We start from the raw sequence: 22,546 nt of genomic DNA, 5'->3' as shown, positions 1-22,546 counted from the left end.
GCCTGTTACATTTACTCAACTAATGCGATACTGCACCCATAATACCCAGATCATTTACAAGAGACATACGTGGAGCATTAGATTTCTCAGTGAACCGTGGAGTTGTTGTACTGCATCCATTGTCTGCTGTTAAACTAGTTAAAAGAAATACAAAAAAAGAGAGAACAGATCTGTATCTTACTTCCTCGCGTCGATCGTCATTTCTTCTTTGTGCCTTCCTGTTACAGAGGAGCTAACCCCAGCACTCTCACTACGTCATTTTAAACGACTGTCACACAAAAACTGAATAAAAGTTGATCTATTGGTTCCCCATAAATGCCCACACTGATTTAAAACATCAATAAAAGTATTTGCTTGATGACTCTGAGTGACGGGCCTGAGCCAGTAACCCCTGCCGGCCCCTCCTGACTGAGGCCCATGTCTAATTCAGTTAGAGCCGTAAATGCTATGTATTTTCACACTTTGTGATTTATGATGTCTCAAAGAACGAGTCGCTCTGTGGGCGAAAAACTGCGCATGAACATAAGCATTTAATCTCCTTTGCTGTATAATGTGACACGGACATGAATCGAGAGGCTGCGTGCTGAGGATTAATGGAGCTCCGGAGCTGAATGGAGCAAACTGCCACTCAGGCTGCGCTCATTGATTTTCTTTTTTTTTTCCTTTTCTTTTTTTTTTTTGAGCTACCTCGCCTGCCATTTTGTGCTAGATTTAATTCTGGGCAGTTCGGTTGCATTTAATTTAATTTTGCAGCCCCCATTGGCTGAGGCTGAAAAAGCTAAGCCGCTGTTTCTGTTATTGTTCACAGATACCATGGACAAAGTTGAAGACTCACCCGATCTCTTTGGTAAGTTTCATACGACCCGCACCTGTTGCTCACATAATCAAAACAGGACATCAACACATCTTTATATATTTCATTTATTGTCATTTTAGTCATTAAAACTTCTTGTATGACAATTGAATAAAAAAAGTTAAACTGTCCCTCAATCAAAACAATGAAAACAAGAGACCTAGTTTGTTACCTTCATTGTTAAACAGCGACCAGTGCCAACAAAATCTGTCCAACATGATTCAGGCAGAAATGTTCAGAAATGAGGAAATGTCTTTAAGTTTAATTTACATTATGTGTAGTCATGCTTGCCAACTTCCTGCTCACTCTCTGACGTATCGTCTGTTGTTTCCCCGGGACTTACAGCGACAGATGACCGAATAAAACGCAGCTTTACTATTAGTAAAACTACAGGTTTAAACATTGCTGCGTTACACATTCAAATGAACAGTTTGTCACAAGGTGAAGAGCAGGAAACCACTGAAGGTGTTGTAGTTAAAGGCGTCGTCGTAGAGCACTCTGGTCTCTTCGAGCTGCACAAACATGCTGTCTCCAGGCTCCAGTTGCACCACTGCTGCGTTCGATGCGCTGTCGTGGTTGTCTGAGCCCGCAGTGTCCCACGTATGCACCAACCTCTGGCTGTTCATCATCAGTGCCACCACCGAGTTGGGCTGTCCAGCGTTGTTGTTGTACATTGTGAATCTGAAGTAGTACATCCCCCGGACCCTGGCTGTGAAGATGCCAGTGCTGGGATTGTAGCCACTGCCAATGTTGGAGAGGACTGATTGGTATTTCACCGGTGTGCTTTGTTGAAATGGACCAATGGAGCTTCCTAAAGCAGCGGTGAAAGCCATCTTTGTCGTGTTTGCAGATGTGATGTCCTTGAGTGCCTTCAGCTGCTCCTCCTGAGCCTGGTTTACCATCGAGAGCTCCTCGACCTGGCTCCTGTAGGACTGCATGTTGGCCTCGACCGTGGCCATTTTCTGCATCATGGTGCTGAGGGTTTGTTCAAGCCTGCTCTGCGTCTGTGTCGTGGCTGCCATCTTCTCCCTCATGGCTGCCACCTCGCTGAGCAGGGCGCAGGTGTCGGGTTGACACACTGCCAGGCTGGTCCCGGTCCCCAGGTGGCTGTAATTCCCATTGCACAGGCTGCCTGAAACCAACAACAGCAGGAGGACTGCACGCTCCATTTTACACTTGTCTTCACGAAACCCGCTTGCTGAGCGCGGTCCGTAGTCCTCAGACCTTATTTATACTTACAACCCGTAATGTTGTGCAACATTGACACACTTCCCTGGTTACTTAATACAACAAACACTTAAGGGGAACATAAAACTAGTTGTTAATCATTTGACATTATAATCAGGATTATACACTGCAAGGCATTCTGTTAAAAGCTTGCAGAGTAGCACTTCATGTAATCTGTTTGTTGGTGACTAAACTGAATGCCGGTTGGCTGGCAGATTGTATAACTCAGTTTCAAGATGTTTTACCTTATTAGACAACCAGCTACTAACGTGAAAGTGAACAAAATTGAGGCAGTTTCCACATCTTTGTTCTACACAACTGAAGTATACTGCAGGACTCAAGCTTGCAAAGTTGCCAACATTGTGTTTAGCTGATTGGCATGCTTATCTTACAGCGAGAAAAAAACACTGGAAAGAAGTGCAAAGTACATGGACATTAAGACAAACGCGTAGTGAATACTTGAGTTATTACCTGCGGATCTGTTGTCAGTATTGGGTGCGGATATTGGCACATTTCAAGTGAGATATTTCATTTGTTTTGTCTATGAAGGAGGCGTGAAAGCTGAAGGAAATGATCCCAGGCTGAACTTTCACACTAAACAAAAAAATACCTAACGGCTGGAGCGCACATCCTGCGTCTGCAGCGTGGGGCGGCTGATGCACTTCCAAGGGCATGTCCACATATTGCTGCTGTCTGGCAATGTGCAGCACAGTTACTGCCAGACGTGGCTACTGCCAGGCTACTGCCAGCTGCCTGATTTGGTACTGCGCAACAAAGATGGCAGCTTACACACTACAAATGTTACTGATTATCTACGAAAATGGTTTTACGGAAATGGCTACAGCAGCTGGACAATATTCCTGTGAAAGAGTATGTAAAAGATAGAGCTATGACTAAGGACATTGGTCACTGGGATGTGTAGTTAAGCCCATTACTTGCTTGCAGACCCTGGATAAAGTGGAGATGGAGATGAGCACCTGTGATGAGCCCCGCCCCCCTAATGGCCCGTCTCCCATAGCAACGGCATCAGGACAAAGGTGAGCATTGCGGTCGTTTCTGTTGTGCTTCTTGTAGCTCCATTATGTGCATTCACAGCCTCCTTTCCTTTCCTGGATCGAAGTTGCTTGAAATCCCCTTGTTTTCTTTACCTTCTCTCAACACTTGTCCATCTGTCGGTCCACCGTGTAGTGAATATGGCTTTGCGGAGAAGGTGGTAGAAGGGATGTCACTGTCGATCAACTCCATCGTCATCAGGATCAGTGCCAAGGCCTTTAACGCCTCCTTCGAGCTCTCCCAGCTGCAGGTCTACAGCGTCAACACCAGCTGGAGCATCAGTGACCTACGATTCACCCGCATCCAGGACCCTCAGAGGGGAGAGGTAAGTATTCAGTCGTTCTTTTCATCCCAAAGACCAGTCGCGTCTCTGTCGTACTGACGTGTCCGTCCGGCCTAGATCCTGACCTTCAAGGAGATCAGCTGGCAGATGATCCGCATCGAGGCAGACGCCATCCAGAGCGCCGAGCACGACATGTTGAGCGCCCCAATTCGCCTCATCACCAACCAGTCCAAGATCCGAGTCACACTCAAGAGACGGGTCAGCCTCTCTCACACACACAGACACACACACACAAGTGCGACCACAAAAGATCCATTTAAGAAATTTGATGGACCAGTCTTTTAACGCTGACTGCTCTAAGCAACACCCTGAACAATAATCCCTCTGTAAGGGCTCGCAGGCTGCAGGGCTGACACTAGCATTTCATCAGACAGCCAGTGTGCATTCAAACAAAAAACACTATTAGTGTCTGTTATGGAGACATGGAGATTTATTGTAATGCAGCATAAATTGCACCAAGAAGACTGTGAAAGTAATTAACCCCATTTGTTCCATTAGGCTTTTACAGAACTGCTGTATGAAGCACTTATAACTAAAATGTATTAACTAGCCCAGATCTGCTGTCAGTGCAGTTGCAGTTAATTTTGTAAAAGGGGGATCTTCTGTTTGGGATTTACCTGATAAAGAACATGTAATGTGTTGTGCTTAAGGTGTTGTATTCAGAGTCAGGAACACGCTGTTCCATTGAGTTCTAAATGAAGACCTCACACAATACGAGAATTTCCCTCCGAGTGTCATGTTGCACTAATCGGAGCTCTCAGGCTACCTCCACCTGCATAATGCATGTTTATACCAACCGGCTCTACCTGACACAGATCAAGGACTGTAACGTGGTGGCTTCCAAGCTGATTCTGATCTTGGACGACCTGCTTTGGGTGCTGACCGACTCCCAGCTCAAAGCCATGGTGCAGTACGCCAAGTCTCTGAGCGAGGCCATGGAGAAGTCCGCACAGCAGAGGAAGAGCATGGCCACGGAAGACCAGGTGCACACACGACTGTCTCACACAGAAATCCACAAATACAGCAAATATTTTTAATCCCTCATTCTGTTTCCCTTCACCTTTTCACGTCCCCCCTCCCTTTCCCCCGTCCATGCCCTAATTCTACCCTGTGGATGAGCCACGTCACGGTCTGATAGTTTTGTCCTTGTGTCCATGGAAATCATGTCTGCTCCCTGTCTGTGTCTCTCCCCTGATGCCGTATGGCGTCTATCTGCCTACAACATCTTCGTCTCCGTCACTGTCTGTCAGTCTGCCCTATTTTCGGCTTCTCCAACACAATCGCTTACAAGATGCACGTTAATTGCCCACACAAATTCTCACCTCTGCAAGTCCTATGGAACATACAGTGGCCAATGTGTTTTCTGTAGTGTGGTGTGAAGCGCCATCTGCTGGAAGATTTGAGTTTTGCAGCAATATTACCACACTAAATATAATGACACACAAGGACCGCCGTCACAAGTATCAACAACACATCAGCATCGAGACCTTTGGTACTAATCATCAAATCTTTGTGGGTGTGCGTTTGTATCCTCCAGGTGTCGTCGGCGCCCCCCTCAGCCCAGCAAGTGCGCACCCAGCAGGCGTCCACCGCAGCTGACCAGAGCGCAACCATGGCCAAGCTGTTCAGCGCCTACGATGTATGCGAGACGTCCCACCACCTCCAGATCACACACCTGGACCTGCACATCTGTGACGACATCCACGCTCAGGACAAAGGTAGCACAGACACAGATCTACAGGCACTGTGCCTTTCTTTCATATTTCTTTGCCAAGCTGTTTTTTAGAGCTACGATTTATTTTTCTCTCTTCCCTCTGTGCAGTGGTCAATAAGAGGATAACAGGTGGAGCAATGCAGCTTTCCTTCAGCTCCATCACTCTGGACTACTACCCTTTCCACAGAGCAGGTATGAATCCTGCAGTTCAGATTATTTCCCCAACACTGCATCTTCTTTTTAGGCTTTTTTGTCTCAGTCCGAGATACAGCTACTCATTCTCCTCCTCTCCGACCTCTCCAGGCGACAGTTGTGTCCACTGGATGCACTACAGCGAGGCCACCAAGACCAGAGAGGGCTGGGCACGGAATCTGCTCGATGAGTTCAAGTCCAACGTGGAAATGTTAAAGAATGCAGTTCGAGACCAGCAAGGCCCGCCCCCTGCACAAAGTTCCCCCCAACACGGTAAACACACACACTTGTTTGGTATAACTTGATCAGGGTGTATATTTTGTTGTATCTCCTGGCGCACACACACACACAAGCACATCATCCCTGTTGGGTTTTCTGTCCTCCAGTGTCCCTTAGGGACGATGTGTATGGGCCTCTAGGAAGTCAGGAGAGATCAGGAGAAGGAGGAGTAGGGCTTAGGGAGGCAGATGGAGGACTCGTAGAGTGGAGCTCACACTCACAGCGTCCGGCCCAGTGCTGCTGGTGTCTAGAGCCAGGTACCTAGGTGTGTGTGCGCACAGCTGGGTGCGGTGATACACACCTTTTGCAAAGCGTAGAGGTTTCCTGTCAGAGAACTGAGTTTTTCCCCCTCTTCTTCATTCCATTTTCATTTTTGTTTCCTCTCTCTCTATCCTTCCATCTCTCCTTTGTTCATCTGCAGGTAAGATTAACACGTCCTCCAGCGTTACCTTCAGCCCTCCACCCACTCAAAGCCCCAAGACGCAGCTCATGTCCAGCTCTGTTGTTCTCAGGATGGCTGACTTCAGCATCTACCAGGTCACTGCAAACACACACTGGCTCACAGACCATTATATATAGAATCACTTAGAGTTAGCAGAGAAGACGTGCTTAGACTGAGTGGTCGTTTCGGTGTTTTTTGTGTGTTGAAGGTGTCAACAGCGGACCAGGTTCGCTCCAGCCCAAAGGCCATGATCTCCTGCAATAAGAAGTCCTTGTACCTTCCCCCAGAAATGCCAGCCATTCATGTGGAGTTCACGGAGTACTACTTCCCTGATGGAAAGGACTACCCAAGTAAGACTTAAACTCAAGAAAGTACTGTCTCATTTTAGAAAATCCCCATCTAGCAGGTCATGTTGTGTAAGTAGCTGTGTTTATACACTTATAACTGTTTTGGCAGTGACCCTCCATCTCTCACCTCCCTCTTGCATCCATTCAGCCCATTTGCTCGGCTGCGTGGTAGACATTGACTGCTGTGTGGCTGAGTGGACATTGATTTTCTGAATTACGCCCAGTGCTCTGAATGAGGAATCACCCAATTAATTCATGTTATGGATTTCTCACGAATTCCCTCCATTAGGAACCGAACAGTTAGAGGTTTATGTAGGAATTTATGTTCAACCCCGTAATGTCGCATCTCTTCCCAACTTCCTCCCGCTCCTGTAGTCCCGTGTCCTAACCTGTACGCCCAGCTGAACGCCCTGCAGCTCGTCCTGGACCCTCGCAGCCTGGTGTGGATCAACCTTTTCGCCCTCGACCTCAGGCAGAGCCTCGAGCAGTTCATGGAGATCTACAAGCTCAGTGACTCGCAGAAACCAGAAGAGCACGTTGACATCAAGGTTGATGGCCTCATGCTCAAGGTGAGGTGGAAGATGGACACGTGAACTTCTTTTTAAATTACCTCTCAATGCCCTTATTCAGAGGCTTCCTTTTTAATCTGTTGTCATCTTTTTTTGTCATTGTTTTTGTTTTGTTTTTTAATGGATTTTGCTGTAACTTTATTCTAACTCTTCCTCTCTTTGGTCTTGCTTATTCTTGGTGTGACTGTTTCCCAGAGTATCCTGCTCTTTCTTTGTTTGTTAAATTAACTCTGTTTTAAAGGTGCTGTGTAAATAAAGCTATTATTGCATGTATTCTCTGTTATTAATGCTGATTTTCCGTTCCTTCTCTCCATTAGCTGGTGATTCCCACCGATCGGGATGCCTCCTGCCCGGCAGACCTGCCTCGCTCCATCTCAGTGCAGACCTCAGAAATGGTCGCCACGAACACCCGACACCCTGCAAACTGCACCCGATCCCACCTTGAAGCCCTGCTGCATGCCTTCGAGGATGAGCCTTTCTTCTCCCCTACTTTCTTCTCATTCCCTCGCTCCTCGTCCTCCTTACCCCTCCTCCATCCCGTCTTCCAGCGACACGCTCACGAACAAGACACCAAGCTCCACGACATCTACCGGGGCCTTGTGGTGCCGACGATGGGCACAGACGCCCTCAAAATGCCAGCTGCTACCGACTTTTGGGCGCTGCACTTTGCCCAGTTCTGGGTGGACTACGAAGGCACCCGCGGAGGCAAAGGGCGACCGCAACCCTTCGTGGACTCCTTCCCTCTCACCGTGTGGGCGTGTCAGCCTGCGAAGATCGTCCAGCACCAGGAGAGGCTCAGAAGCGCTGCTGAATCAGGTTTAACCAGGAGCACATCTGGAGAGGCCGTTGCGCGCCTGCAGAGGAAACGATTACTGAAGGAGTATTACAGCACCGAGAGCGCACCAGCGTCATCTCACAGCAACAATGCAACACCTCCACCCAGCAACGGACTCCATAAACGCTTCTCATTGGGCAGTCTGCCTTCCTCCTCCTCTTCTTTGTCGTCATCGAGTAAAGATGCGGGTGTGCATATACTGGTGCATGTGCAGAAGCATTTAAGTGCTCAGGTATGTATTTTTTAATACGTTGAGAGAAAGTTGGATTGTTATTTACTTTTTAACTGGTAAAATCCTAAGTGACTGCGGACACACAAAAACAATGTGGTGATGATGAAATGAAAAAAAAAACATACTAGAATAAATCGAACAGAACAAGTTGTCGAGATATTTCAGGCCGACCGACTGGTCAGCAGCGTGGCTTAAAATGGCACAGTAACTAATCTGTTCTGTGTGTCCAGGTGAGCCACCGGCAGTATGTGTTCCTGATGCATCTCCAGCGCAGCATAAAAGCCCTGCAGCAGACACTACAGCAGGACCTGGAGAAGATGGGCTTAAAGAAAGACCGCAAGGATCCCTCTCAGCACCCAGCAGACCACCAGCCCTTCACTGTCTGCCTGGGCCTCCTGCTGAAGAGCGCGGAGGTATCCATGCTCCTGAAGCCCGTCGCCCAGCCCGAGGGTTCGGGCTCTCCTCTGGGGTCCGAGCTCTCCCCCTCAGAGAGCCGAGGAACTCTTGAGCCTGGGAGTGAAGCGGGAGACGGGCCGGAGAAGGGGACAGAGGGAGCTGGATCTGGGTTTGAAGGAGGGGCAGCCAAAGGGGGCTGCACTGTAGACCAGCTGTTATGTGGTGAAGGCTCGGACGGTCCTACACCTCTCGTCCCCACCACGAATCACAAAGCCTCACTGGAGGAGAGGACTTCAGCTAAGAACTCTTCAGATGAAGGAGGCGAGGCGGTCCTGGACGGGTTGGGCGGGGGTGATGGAGCTGGGCTAGACTCTAGAACCCAGGCGAGTGACCCCCTGTCGGACCAACTCGGCAGCAAAGACTGGAACGACAAAGACTCTGCTGCAGCCTCCAAGATGTCTCAGTCAATATCCAGGTATTCACTTTATGACACACAGGCTTTTAATTCATCTAGTTAACAAGGCTGTTCTTTTTGCTTTCAGCATCTTTCAGGCTGATTATTTTTGTACTTGAGGCAGAAAATGATTCAGTTTCTTGACAGAAAATGAATCAACAACCAATTATATGAGTATTTGCTGGCTCCATCCTCACAAATGCATTGCTGCTTTCCTCTGTTTTTAAATGTTTTTTTGTGTTTACATTAAAGTAGAGCTGCTACAATTATTTAATTAACTGTTTAAGCAACTGGTAAAAAATAAGTTGTCAATTATTCCCAAAATCAATGAATTTATGCTAGTCATATTTTAACTGAAGTTGCTGCTGATTCATTTTCTGAGTCTGATCTGAATAGTTTTTTCTCCTGCTAACACTTTTTCACTTGATTTCAAACATTTAAAAAAAATCTGATGTTTTTATATTTCAATTGATCACCAGAAAAAAATGATTCCTCATACGCCCCTCAGGGCTTCTATATTCTTTCCTCTATTAATCAATTTGCTTTCTGGTCAATAAAATGTCAGAAAATGATGAAAAATGATTCAGCAGCCTCTGACTGGCAAATATTAAGTGTTTTGCTAAATTAAAACCAATTGTTTCCATTTTTGTTTTCTATTGATTGACCTTCTCAGCTCTACTGTAGCTGATATTTCTCACCATTTCTGACATTTTACAGACTAAAGAAGAAAACCATTAATTATGTCAGTTTTGAGATTTCCCTCCTGTGCTTCACTTAATGGATGATGCATCAAATGAATGAGTCTCTCTCTCTCTAATTAAGTCTGTCTGTTCCTGAACACAAGAGCTGTGTGTTGGACTCCCTCATGAGTGTATGTCAGCACAAATGTTCACTTGTCTGACATTGTGAATGTTCGTCGGCCTCAAGTTGCCATGTCTTCCTGTGTCCTCATCTCCTGTCTGTCTGCTCATCGTTTTCTTATCGTTTCTTCACTCATTCACTTCCTTTTCAGCCTCTTGACCTTTGCTTTGACCCATGTGAGGTGTGTGTGTGTGTGTGTGTGTGTGTGTGTGTGTGTGTTTTCTCTTTACCAAGGAAAGGAAGTTTGTCTGTGGTTTCTGATCTCCTGAGCTCCTCAAACTCCAGCAGATCCACCTCCCTTTATTCCATGTCCAACATGTAAGACACTGGATCTGTGACTAGCTGTGTTAATGCGTGTGTGTGTGTGTGTGTTTGTACTCTGTGAGTTGTGATGAATACAAATCCGTGCAAATGTGTGTATGTGACTCCCCCGTGGGCATGCATTTGCATGTGTGCATGACACACTGGTCCCCCGTCTGTGGGTGTTAAACTATCTTTTTCTCCTTCATGTTGACTCGTGGTTGATGTTAGAGATGATAAATGAAGCTCCTTCTTTGTGACAGTCCCTTCTATCCTTTCTTTTTCTTTTCTTTTTCTTTTCTTTTTTCCAGCCTTGTGTTCTCTGTCTTTATGGGAGCCACTTTGATTCTGTCCTTTGTGATTTTTCTTTAGATCTTTTCTGACGCTTTGGAGGATAGCACACTTGATTCTTACATGACCTTAAACAGCACCACCCACAGAGGAGTGCAGCGATATTTAATTCATGACTTGTGGAGTAAGCCTTGTCAGCTCGCAGTGGTCTCGGCTCAGTGTCAGCATAAGAACAGTTCCTTTCAGATTTTGTGAAGTAAAAGCACTGGACCTGGTTTTCTCCTCTTTTCCGGTCCTCTTAAATCAGTCGTAAATCTGTGACATGTATGGACAGGGTTACCCACAACAGATTTCAGACGACACGTAGAGATATCACTCATTCGTCTGTCACACGGTCTTCTCCACGTGACTCCATGTCTTGTCTGTTGTAGTGGTCGTTTGATGCGGGACCGCTCCCAGTCCAGTTTCTCAGTATCCTACAAGAACATGAAGAAGAGCCCGTCGCTGCAGTCGCTGGACAACATCTCCATCGACAGCTACCTGATGGAGGACGGAGACACATACAGTCTGCTGGAGAGAGGTGCAGCAAATGTTTTCACATGTAACATTCCACAAAAACAAAAAAATCTTTCCCCCACAGGGATCAAGAATCTTTTGAAAATATGATTACTGCACACGTAGTGGTAGGAAATGGTTATGACCAGAAGGTGGCAGCATTGTTCTGCTATGTCAGTACTGTACAGTGTTGCAGGGGAATGTTTGCAGTGTATAAAAGGCAAAGTCAATTGTGTGTGTGTCTACTCAGTGTTGGTAATATTTCTATGTCTTTTATTACTGTACAGATGACGTGTCCATCTCAGGCTTCAAAGACGCCATCAGCGAACAGAGTACCACCGAGAGCGCCGCAGAGGCAGCGACTGGTCACGAGCAGGAGGGAGGCGTGTCTCCTGACACCGTCAGCGCTACCTCCCAGAGCACCGACGATCCCACGAAAGATATAGTAAGTTGCAAAAAACTTTGGAAATACTGGAACAAAGTTGGAAATAACTGGGAGAAAAAAAGAAATAATTGGCATACATTCTCACAGTTGATGATGCTATCCATCATTTTCCTCACTGTTTTCATGCACTCCTCCCCTCCAGGTGTCGGTGCTGGTGCTGAAGGTGCAGTCGGTGTGTGTTGGCATGGAGGCGGTGGGCGAGAGCGCGGTCGTGGCTCTGGAGGTGGGCCAGGTCACACCCAGCCAGCTGGGCAACGTCTGCCTCAGACAGTACCTCAGCAACCGCAGCCTGGGTAAGAAGAAATATGGGAAACATGGTGCCTTGTTTCTGTGCTGTGATGTAATGCATCGCAGTTATAACAGGCATTTTTCTGAATGATTTCTAGTTTGGACTCACATTTCAAACAGTACATGTGCCATATGTAGTATCTAACACAAACCTTTGATAAAGCACCATAAAAGTATCCACTACAACAATATAAATAAATATTTTATAGATATAAAATAAAGACTAAAAGCCATGTAGGACCTACAGGGTTCCCACAAGTCCATAAAAGTCTCAGAAGGTCTTAAAAATCAGGTAAATAATGATTAAAAATAGGTAAATGATGTGTTTAACGGTGATGGGAAAAAGGTCACACACAGCAGTCTACAGATGAAGTTGACACAGTGTGCATTTGTTTGATGAATTTAGTGTGAGACAGCGTGAGACTCTGATATTAATAGAAGTTTAAAGTTGCGTTAGGTCGCTACAGATGTCGGCATCTGACTTTGTGTCATCTAGCGAACAAGCCAGGCAAATTTAGTGACAGTTTTGGATGTAGTTGGTGATAAAGGAGGGAATTGTCTTTCTTTTCAGTAGCAGAAAAATAGTCTTGACTGACTGACTTGTAATTGTGTTTGATATTCGTGCCATGTGATTATTGTTGAAGATGTAATGATGCATCATTATCTCTTTTCTTTGCGAACCGCAAATTGGCAAAATACTGACGGGAAGAACAAGCTGCTCTTGTTTTTGAATTACGAGCCGGTTGATTACATGAACCAAATCCATCACAATCGTCTTCTGTCAAAGTAGGCTGCAGCCTGTTTCTGAGGTTCAAACTAATGCTGAAGATGAAAGTGAAGGAGCATTTGTCGAGATTTAAGCAAACAAGTAGGGCAGCTTTGAAACAAGAAGGAACAGCAGGGTAATGACTACACGCTGCATGTGTGTGTGTTTGTTGGATTTAGGCTAAAGCCGGCCACGTAACCAACTTCTAGTTTCTTTTGTAGGATGTAATAAGATGATCTTTCCTGGTATTTTGCCTTAAATGACAGTAGAGTAGGAAACACATGGACAGAGAGGAAGCACATGTGATAAAGGTCTGTGCTGTTGGGTTTAAATCACCAGGATGCCCCATAACCAACCCTGCCCAACCCCTCTTCCTCCCCTTGTGTTCTGCCTGTTCACATTTTAACACACAGGCAGCAAAACAGACAGCAAAACTATTCCTGTTTCACCCACAGCAGGCAGCAGCAGGAGGAGGCAGATTGTAAACAGTGTAGATGTAACACAGAGAAAACTAACTGACTGTTGTGACCATCAAGCTATAATTTAAGGCAGTTTTCATGCAAAAACAACACCAAAGAAAATGGTTCCAGGTCCTCAAATCAAGAATATTATAGTTAACAAAAACTGAACAAAACTAAAACTGGAATGAAAATAGAAACTAGATTTAAAAAAACTGGAATGAAAATAGAAACTAGATTTAAAAAACAAACAACAAAACCTAACTGAAACAATATGTGTACTCACAAAGTATTCAGGGAATGTCTTTCATTGTAGCTGACATGGTCAAATTTGCAAACACAGCAAGAATGAGGAGGCATCACTAATACCTGTTCTGAACTTCTTAAATCCTGTCTGACATATCCACTATTTTGTATTCTGGTAATAATAAATACTTAAATACCGAAATGAGCAAACCCACTCTGAAGCTAACTGAATCGAAAACAAAAATAAAAAATGAAAACTAACAAAAAAGATAAAACTTTAAAGCTGCAGTATGTAAGAATTTTTAGTGAAAAATAAATGATCTACAAAGTTTATCAGCTGAATGTGAAGAAACAACAGTTGTAACGTGTTGACGTCAAGGTACTGTGTTTGTGAGATATAGACTGTTAGCATGCTAACCAGCTAGCCTTGGTGCTCCAAGCTACCAGTCAGCACCGCTAGCTGCACTTAAGTCTGAGCTAACTAGCTCACGGCAGCTACAGTCAGCAGCAGTGAGGTACTCTTACTAAATTATAATAACTGTCAAATATGAGACTCTTAATTTAAATGTAAGAAAATATCAGAGAACTTGAAATCTGAAAAATAAGTATCTTAATAGACCAAACCGTTCTAGAACTACTGGAGAAAATAACCAGCACATATATTTATAAACCCCTGATGTCCTCCAGCAGGCTGTCCATCATTTCAAGTGCCCACACACACACACACACACACACATTTACACACTAACAAGCACAGCCACCACCCCCTCCTCTTTATTTACCTTGCCATAACTCCCCACAGGTATGGTGTGTTCAGTACCAATACCTGCTCAAAGCAGCCAAGGTAACTGCTGTGTGTTAATTCACCATCTGTAACCTAACGTGCATGTTTGCCTCAGCTCAGCAAGTGTGTGTGTGTTTGTGTGAGTGTGTGTGAGTGAATGTGTGTGTGCGTGTGTGTCTTTTCTTCCAGTTTGTCTTCTGTCAAATCTCATTTCCAGACTCAGGACCTTGTTGCTCGACAGCATGCACTGCAGATGCACATAGATACTGTGTGTTGCAACGCATGAAGTGTCTCGTTTCTCACAGCGGCAGTGGGTGTTTGTGTGACATTGAGATCTCTTTCCTCCGGAGTGTGTGTGAGAGGTTAAATTTGACAGTAATGGAGTGAGTGCTCTCATTATTTGCAACATTAGGCCCAGATAGTTAAATGTGTGTGTGTATGTGTGTGTGAGAGACTGATTCAAATTAACTGCAACAATTTGTACGGACCGATGTTAACCCCTCGTTCTCCCGCTCTCCTCTCCGCCTAGTTTGCCCTCTCTCTTTCTTTCTCTCTCTCTCTCCCTCTCTCCATCTCTTTCCTTCTCCCCCCTCGTCTCTCCACTGCAGCAGACTTTGCAGTTTCAGTCCAGTGATTCAGGCAATGAGAGAAACGCCAGCTTTACCCCTCGCTACCGCTCCTCCTCCGCCTCCTATCTCACAGGAGCAAACCCTCCTCCTCCTCAGCATCCTCCCCCTCCTCTTTCTCTCTTTTACTTCCTCCACCTTTCCTCCTCTTACTCTTCCCTCCAGCTCCCACTACGTCTTCCTACTAATCCTCTGTCATTTAACCCCCCTCCCTTCTCTCCACCTTTTTCTTCCCCTTCATCTTCCCTCCCTCTCTAGGCCATCTTTTCTCTTTCCGTCCCCGTCTTATCACAGTCACTCAGTCCTTGGCTGCTGGCTGCCTCCCTCGCTTTTCTCTTTTCTCTCTCCTCACCGACTCCAATCTCATCTTCTTTTCTTCCCCCTCCCTTTCTCTCTCTCTCTCCATTTGCCTCGACCTTAGCCGCCCAGGATTGAGAAAGAATATGTCGTTTTTATCAGAGAAAAGCTGACAGCGATTTGCGTGCGTGTGAGTGTTGGTGTGTGTGTGTGTGTGTGTGTGTGTGTGTGTGTGTGTGTGTGTGTGTGTGTGTGTGTGTGTGTGTGTGTGTGTGTGTGTGTGTGTGTGTGTGAATGCTCCATGGTATTAACCCTCCCTTGACTTTCCTTCATAGAGCTTTATTGAAGGGTTGTGGCGCTCTTCTCGCTGTCATAATTAAAAGATTTTCTTTTAAGTGGCCATTTCCATGCCTTGCTGAGTGTTTTTTTTTTTTAAAATTCAAACCCGTGGTGTCTCTCGCCTGGTTAAAAACTCGTGCTTGTGTGTGCTCGCCAGCTGAATTAGTGTGTAAAGGAGGGTTTTTAATTACCCTCCGCTTAACGTTCATCAGTTTGTATGTCTCTCTCTCTCTCTCTCTCTCTCTCTCTCTCTCTCTCTCTCTCTCTCGTTCCTCACTTTTTTCGCCTCCTTTATCTCTCTTTTTTTTTTAGGAAATCGCATCGTCAAATTTTGAGTTGAATTCAGGTCGTTCAGAGGTAGAAAACTCTCGCTTTCAGGGTTTTCAGCACCCCAGAGTGTCTGATCCATAAAAGGAAGGAGAAAAAACTGATTCAATGGCTAAAATTTCACTTTGATTCCTCACTGCTTTGGTGGGAGTTTCCACCGAAGCCTCTAATCCCTAGTCCTCGGAAATAATTAAACATTACTGCAGCGAAGAGCCTGTGGGATTGTATAGAATCTGAAGTCTCCTTCAGCCCACCTTTTTCCCTAATTCCTTCCCGCTTCTCTCTCTTCTTTCTCTTTTGTTTCCAACTGTCTCTCCGGCTCCTCTTCCCAAAATTCTGCTTCTTCTGTCTTTTCATTCATCCCGCCTCTTACTTTACCCTTGTTTAAACCTGGCCTTAACGTGCACCCCCTTTTTTTAAATTTTAGAGTGAACATTTTAAAGTCACAGTGAAGGAAAAAAAATCTATGGCTTCCATAATATGATGCATTTCCAAATGAAAGGGAACATTAGTAAGGCTACGCAGAGCTGTGCAGGACTCTTGACCTCCACCGACACCTCCAATAACTAGTCAAGGATATCCATCCATCCACGCTCAACAAGTTTTGCCTGACTAACCTGCCTGATTTCAAGTGGTTTTATATGATGGGTGGGACGCTAATCGCCCTGAATCACATTTGATTAAACCCATTAGAGCACACGCCCTCAAGTGATTATAAGCCATCAAAAAATACTTAAGCGCTGAGAGAAAAGGATGAAATAGAATAAAAGAGGTATTTTGATTCCATTGTGCTCAAAATTGATTTTTTTGACATTTGCCAAAATACCAAGCCAACCAGTACTGGATTTTTTTGTCCATTACTGATTTGTAGGGGCAGTGTGATACAGCCCTGAAATGAGATTTGTAATCATTTGAGGCTATATTGTGATACAAGGTATGTCTACAGTATCGATATTGCAACAATATTGTAGTTTGTTTTGGGGGCTTTTTTTAGACAGCGCAGCTTTGAGGGGATCCCCTCACTCTCATCCCATTTCACGCAGTAATGGACCACAGGTCGGACTGAAATCCCGACCTCTGCAGCGAGAGCACAGCCTCTATTCATTGGACACATGCTCTACCAATTGAGCTACTTGGGCGCCCAAACTGTTGATAGTTTGACAAGTATTAGAGAAAGTTGAACTGTCTGAGAAGTTCCGAAAATTGCATCACTTCTTCTGGAACACGTCTTTTGCATTTCACTGTGTCTTTAAAACAGTTTCACTCAAATAGCACATCAAATATCAGACAGGATGCAGCTGGATCGGACAGGAGAGGAGCTCGCTGTCAGACTCAAATCATTAATAGAAGAATCTTCTCTCACACTGGGTGTATTTTAATGTCAGGTCTTAGTGTGTTTCAGCTGAAGCATCTCTACATGCACTCCACAAGCGTGAAGCTGAAGCCAAAGCTAATGGCAGCTTTTCTTCTCTCCCCTCCACAGCAGGTGGTGACATCAACTCCGCATCCCACAAGGGCGTCCACAGTCCGGAGGTGCGGGCTCGCCTGGAGAGCGGGCCCTGCGCCGCGGCTCACTCCCCGCTGGCCGAGCGCAACGGCTTCCTGCAGCTGCGTCTCGACGGATACCGAGCCAGCTTCTTGATGTCCACGATGCGTAACCTGGCCCACTTCCTGGAGGACGACACCGCGCCGCAGGTGCTGCCCATGGAGATCAGCGTCAGAGACACACACATCAACATGAAGGTGAGAATTCCAGCTTCCAGCTCCTTTAATCCAGAGTTTAAAGGCATATATATATATATATTTTTACCCTGAGGTGATTGTTGCAGAACTGCTGTTTACCTGCAGGATATTTGTCCTAGTTTTTCCAATCTTGTTTCAGTAATAGACTCCATAACTCACTGCCACAGAGTGCAGCAGCTTCCATCACCCAGCTAAACATTTTGAACTGTGGCCTGATTTTAATTTGGGTTTAAACGGAATGTTTAACGACATAAAAAGGCAGGTCTGGATGTGGATGATTCCTGATAATTCCAACATTACCCGCCTCTTCCTCCAGGACGACGGCCCCCGGGACAATCCCTCCGACCCCGAGCCCTCGCCCATCACCCTGCATGTGGACAGCCTCATCATACACAGAAGAGACGACGGCTCCTTCTCTATAGGAGGTGACACACGCACACATTTTTTTTTTAGCGGCCAGATATTTCCACCTCCACTCCAGCGCTGATTCACTGCGGTTATATAATGTGTCCTACTAAATACTTTCAAGTCCACGCTCGGCACATCCACACCTCCAAATTCACTCCTGTTGTCTCTGCTCGTCCTCACAGTGGACACGGCAGCGGAGGCCAAGCCGAGGAATGAAGGCACGTTGGCTGACAGCACCCTGAGTCCGGTCCCCGAGGTTAGGACCGCCGTCTGCTGTGCACCAAAGGCTACGCAGACCCAAACCCCGCCCCCCAGCCCCCCTCCATCGAGCAAAGAAAAGGTGAGCTGCACCTGAGAGGATGTGGTGTTTGGGGGTACATGGGAGTACAAGTGATATCTTGAAGTGGAAGATTGCACGTAGAAACACGTTTTCCTCTCTCTCTTCTCCTTCTTGTGTTTTCCTCCCACAAATTTAAATTGCTGAACAAAAGACACATTTTCTGGAGTGCCAAATTTTGATTTTTGAGCTATTCCTGTTCGCTGTTTGGCTTCCATTTCATTTACAGTGGGAGGGATATTTATTAGGTTATACAGTATGCAAGTATTACATATTCAGATGGAACACTGAGAGGGAAAAGTTAGAGACGGCTGTTTTAGGACCAACATGTCCTGATGTAAACAACAAAACAGGTTCTTTCTCATTTAATTGAAAAAAAAAAAATAGCATGTTTACTTTTCTGCCACCTCTATAGTTTAGGCTCAGTTAGGTTTAGGCAGCTGAAACGACTTGAATAAAATGAAACAAAACCAATGTTGACCGTCAGGAGGAGATGGGATGCAGCCGCCATCTTGAACAATTGCAGCTTGAAAAGAAAGGTCCACTTTCCTTCCTCATGGAAAAATTCCAGAAAGTGACATAATTTCTGTCACTTCACTTGAACACTTTGTGACATGAAAACAATCCAAACACACAGACGCCTCCCTGTGAGCCCTGTCGGTGTCTTTTTACAGATGCTGCTGGAGGAGAACGAATGTTTGAAGGTGGAGCTCTCCCGAGCCAAGCTGGCACTGGCCGAGGCTCAGATGGAGAAGGACTCGCTGCTGCACCGCATGAAGAGCCTCAAAGTCAACACCAGCTAGACCCGGCTCTCTCTCTCTCTCTCTCTCTCTCTCTCTTCACCCTCAGCCTTTCAAGTCACTCATCCGCCCCCCTGCTGGTCTGCAGTCAGAAGAACTGAAGGGTCGAGGGGTCAGTGGCATAATTAAAGGAAAAAAGGGGGATTTTGTGACTAAAATGGCTCCGTTTACACGCTTTTTTGTTGAGTGAGCCGCCGCGTGACTTTAGACCTTCAAAATAATTCCCTCATAAAGCAATGCAGAGTCTGCGTGAAGACTCAAAAAACCCCCCAAAAACAACAACATGTTTTTACACGCTTGTCGTCTGTTTTGTGTTCTCCACTTCGGACCGTGGAGGCTGGGAGCGAGTTGGAAAAATGGGGAGGGAATGACATCTAGCGTGTGCGTGTGTTTGTTTGTGCGTGTGAAGAACGAGGAACGAGGATCTATATCCATAGTTGTGCCTACACGAAAACCCTTCCCACACTACTCCTGTTGTGTAAGTTGAAAAACAAAAAGAATCACAGCTAATCTTACATGAGCTTCATTCAGTCCCCGTAGGTATGAAGGAACACTGAATGTCGTATCTTCAGAAGAATGTCTAAAGAAAAAAAAAAAAAAGACGACTTATTTTGCACTGCACTGAAACTTGTTATTTCGTGCTTTCATATTCAGAGAGGACGAGACAAATCACTCTCTCGCTCGTCCTCTCGAGCGTGTACAGTGTATATTGTATAAGAATGTGAACACATGACTATTTTCTTCAGAACTTTGCAGTGTTTCAGTTGAATGTGTGTGTGTTTGTCTCAGCAAGAACAAGCATTTCATTACAGACAGAAATTTATATCCGTCAGTTCCACAGCTTTGTCAGCAAAATGCCCCCACAAGCATCATCTGTATCGCCTCCCTCCTTCCCTCCTTCCCTCCTTCCCTCCTTCCTTCCCTCTTATTTTTCTATGTGTAAATATCTACTTAACATGTGCAGCACTTTTAAGAAATGAGGCACTGTAAATACAATTTAGAACTGTGAGAGAACGAGAGCGGAGAGATTTAGAAAAGGAGTAGGAATATAAAGGCACATTGAAGCTGCCTGACTACATATACGTGTTTGTCTTTGTGTAAATTTCTAACCTGCCATGAGTAGTGTGTTTTTTTTGTTTTGTTTTTCTTTTCTTGAACAAGCGTCGGGCGTATCTGCTGCTGTTCCATGCTTCATGCCCGTGTGACAATGACGACGACTTCGGGGCAAAGACCCCCGAGCAGACGTTAAAAGTGACTGTGACTTTATTTTCTAACAGCACATGCTTTGGCACAGCACAAGAAGACTTTAAAAAAATAAGGACAGTTCGAAACCCTCACATAAAGGTCATCCGTCAGTAAACATATGCAACATATCAGCTTGTTTCATTTCAGTTTCTGTCCTCCAAAAAAATAATTCGTTCTGGTTTCTGTATCGGTGGTTGAACACACCTGGTGCTCTGCGAAAGACAGAGCTGGGACTTTAACACGACTGTATGTGAAGAGTTTTTCTTTTTCATCCATTCATGACAGCCGCCCTCCTCCTCCTCCTCCTCCTCCTCCTCCTCCTCCTCCTCCTCCTCCTCCTCCTTCCCTCTGAGCGAAACTCTGTCGAGGAAGAAAGAGACACAAAGTAATAATAAGTTGTATTTTGTCTGTCAAAGCTGCTGAAATACTGATGAAAAATAAAAGGGTGTCCGACCTCGAGTGACGTCACTTGAGGCAATTTATCAGATTTTGTTTTTCTTGTTCCATCTGTGATTTCTACCGTCTCTTCGTGGCTTTAATACCCCCACCAAGGCACGGAGGTTTATGGAGGATATGTCTTCACCTGCGTCCTTTGTTTTTCAGCTGGATAAGAAAAAGAAAGTACTTGTCGAATTCCACAAAACTTGGATGGAGGATATGTCTCGGCCCAGAATATACTTACGGTGCGGATCTGGAAACAAGGGGATGACTCTAGGATGTTTTTCTCACATTCTTTAAAGGCTAATTTTTTCCCAACCAGTTTTCTTGAACTGTAGCACCTCCTGACAAGCAACCAGCTCTTTCTGATCTCACCCCACTAAAACTCAAGATACATGCCTGTTTTTCTTCGATATTTAAACATACAAATGTAAAAAATATCACCTTCATGCACACCTAGAAACTCGCGTTAGGAAGAATTTCAAAGCCTTCAAATTACCGGATAACTTGGACCAAACAATGGTACCAACCAAAGTCCTATTGGAGAGAATTAGGATTAAATAGGACTTAAACTCCTGCAGTCTGAGCCCTTTCTCAGGTCTTGCTGATACAACTACTTTTCCTTGAATGAAAAGCTCTCTGTTTGTTTATAGACTGCTAAAAAGTAAATTGTTTTCAATACATTTCTGTTGATTTCTCAGGGAATAATGGATGGTTGTTGGTGAAAAAAATCAGGCAGATAAAAGGGGACTGTTGGGCCTTGGCGGAGGTATGCGCTCTACTGAGTTTTAGTTCTAGTTTGTATTGTGCACAGAGTCCATACATCAGCAATCGAAACTACGTTTAAACAAAGAAAATAAGTTTCCAGACGTATGTATATTCTCATTCTGAGTTATTCCATTCATATCTGAACAGTTCTGTCGCTCGTCTGCATCATTTTTCATGCGAATGCTCCGTTTTCCCCAGTTTTTCTCAAAGAAATCTCCTTCGGTTCTTCGATGATACGTCAGATTTTCCATGGAGTAGATGTCCCGGGCGATCGTAAACAGACCCTGTGGAGTTTCCCCTCACTGGACCGTTCCAAGATCGCACAAGCACACACATCACCACAAAACATGGCCTGGAAAATAATAAACACACTGTCAACAATAAACAGGTTCGCCAAAAGTGGTCCCATGAGGAGTTTCAGTTTGAGTAGACACAGATTTTTAAGCGAAAGGCACCACATCTGCTCCCAGCAGCACTAAGGATGCATATCTCGAACAGGAAAGTCACAGTTTAAGCCACTGGCAATGAATAATTATTAAATGCTAAAGATTATGACTATTTCAAGTGACTGTCTGGGTTCAAATCTGTGGGAAAATTGCACAAATTATGTTCCAGCGAACGCAAAAAGCTCAAGAATTCAGCTCGGACTCCAACTGAAACTTCCCGTGATTTACTGCACAGGGTTTTGTGACTTGTTTAAAGTTCATAGGACGACTTAATTTGATGCCTTTAATTAGAAACAAAGCCGACGTTTGTTCTGTGACGAGTGGAGGCCGCAAACTAAACTCTGAAGTGCACGGCCTCAGTGGGCTCAAACGGGCTGCACTGAACCACTGCGGGAGAAGCGTTTGGACTTTGTGCACATAAATGGTCATGACATTTTACAGCTGGAGTAGTGCAGTGAGTCATAGAAGGGCATTAAATGTTTGAGTGTGTGTGTGTGTGTGTGTGTGAGGGAGAGCGAGAGAAAAGCTCCGCTGCTGCTGCTGCTGCTGCTGCTGCTGACTTGAAAGCCTGTTTACATACTTAAGCTTAATGTTTCTGTGATGATGGCTACGTCACAGCGCCGGTCCATTTATGTAAGCAAAGCATGCACACATTTCATTTATATACAGTGTGTGTGTGTGTGTGTGTGTGTGTGTGTGTGCGCGTGTGTGCCAGCATCACGAGCAGCTGGATTATGGGTAATATGATGAAAGAGGGAGGCATCAGGTTGTGTGTTGGCTCAGAGTCTGGAGTCTGCGTCCAAACACCCAGCGGGGCTGCAACTGCCGGTTCACTGCCCCGT

General features: G+C 45.3%; 2 protein-coding genes across 5 annotated transcripts in view; one reads left to right on the top strand and one right to left on the bottom strand.

The window, feature by feature from the left end:
• The window catches only part of uhrf1bp1l (UHRF1 binding protein 1-like), a 32,949-nt gene extending 12,410 nt beyond the window's left edge, over nucleotides 1–20,539 (top strand). Inside the window, exons 3-25 of one of the 4 annotated variants that reach the window (XM_037122290.1) lie at nucleotides 809–847; nucleotides 3,026–3,117; nucleotides 3,269–3,458; nucleotides 3,534–3,674; nucleotides 4,292–4,459; nucleotides 5,014–5,194; nucleotides 5,299–5,382; nucleotides 5,494–5,655; nucleotides 5,769–5,918; nucleotides 6,083–6,198; nucleotides 6,312–6,453; nucleotides 6,826–7,019; nucleotides 7,337–8,086; nucleotides 8,317–8,957; nucleotides 10,032–10,115; nucleotides 10,820–10,968; nucleotides 11,231–11,388; nucleotides 11,531–11,681; nucleotides 13,949–13,990; nucleotides 17,003–17,262; nucleotides 17,579–17,687; nucleotides 17,853–18,010; nucleotides 18,682–20,539. In XM_037122290.1, the coding sequence (XP_036978185.1) occupies nucleotides 809–847; nucleotides 3,026–3,117; nucleotides 3,269–3,458; nucleotides 3,534–3,674; nucleotides 4,292–4,459; nucleotides 5,014–5,194; nucleotides 5,299–5,382; nucleotides 5,494–5,655; nucleotides 5,769–5,918; nucleotides 6,083–6,198; nucleotides 6,312–6,453; nucleotides 6,826–7,019; nucleotides 7,337–8,086; nucleotides 8,317–8,957; nucleotides 10,032–10,115; nucleotides 10,820–10,968; nucleotides 11,231–11,388; nucleotides 11,531–11,681; nucleotides 13,949–13,990; nucleotides 17,003–17,262; nucleotides 17,579–17,687; nucleotides 17,853–18,010; nucleotides 18,682–18,810 (4,290 nt within the window). In that variant the 3' untranslated portion in view covers nucleotides 18,811–20,539. The remainder of the gene's footprint in view (nucleotides 1–808; nucleotides 848–3,025; nucleotides 3,118–3,268; nucleotides 3,459–3,533; nucleotides 3,675–4,291; nucleotides 4,460–5,013; nucleotides 5,195–5,298; nucleotides 5,383–5,493; nucleotides 5,656–5,768; nucleotides 5,919–6,082; nucleotides 6,199–6,311; nucleotides 6,454–6,825; nucleotides 7,020–7,336; nucleotides 8,087–8,316; nucleotides 8,958–10,031; nucleotides 10,116–10,819; nucleotides 10,969–11,230; nucleotides 11,389–11,530; nucleotides 11,682–13,948; nucleotides 13,991–17,002; nucleotides 17,263–17,578; nucleotides 17,688–17,852; nucleotides 18,011–18,681) is intronic. The other 3 variants (XM_037122293.1, XM_037122292.1, XM_037122291.1) reach the window with 3 other exon arrangements.
• LOC119032772 (collagen alpha-2(VIII) chain-like) lies at nucleotides 908–3,016 on the bottom strand. Its single transcript, XM_037122303.1, has one exon. It carries the CDS (start codon nucleotides 2,020–2,022, stop codon nucleotides 1,288–1,290), a length of 735 nt encoding a protein of 244 aa, XP_036978198.1. The 5' UTR covers nucleotides 2,023–3,016; the 3' UTR covers nucleotides 908–1,287.
• Nucleotides 20,540–22,546: the final 2,007 nt, after the last annotated feature.

Source organism: Acanthopagrus latus, chromosome 14, assembly GCF_904848185.1.
Source record: "Acanthopagrus latus isolate v.2019 chromosome 14, fAcaLat1.1, whole genome shotgun sequence".
Classification (NCBI taxonomy): Eukaryota; Metazoa; Chordata; class Actinopteri; order Spariformes; family Sparidae; genus Acanthopagrus; species Acanthopagrus latus.
Note: the sequence above shows the minus strand (reverse complement) of the source record. Positions and strands in the feature narration are given on the sequence as shown.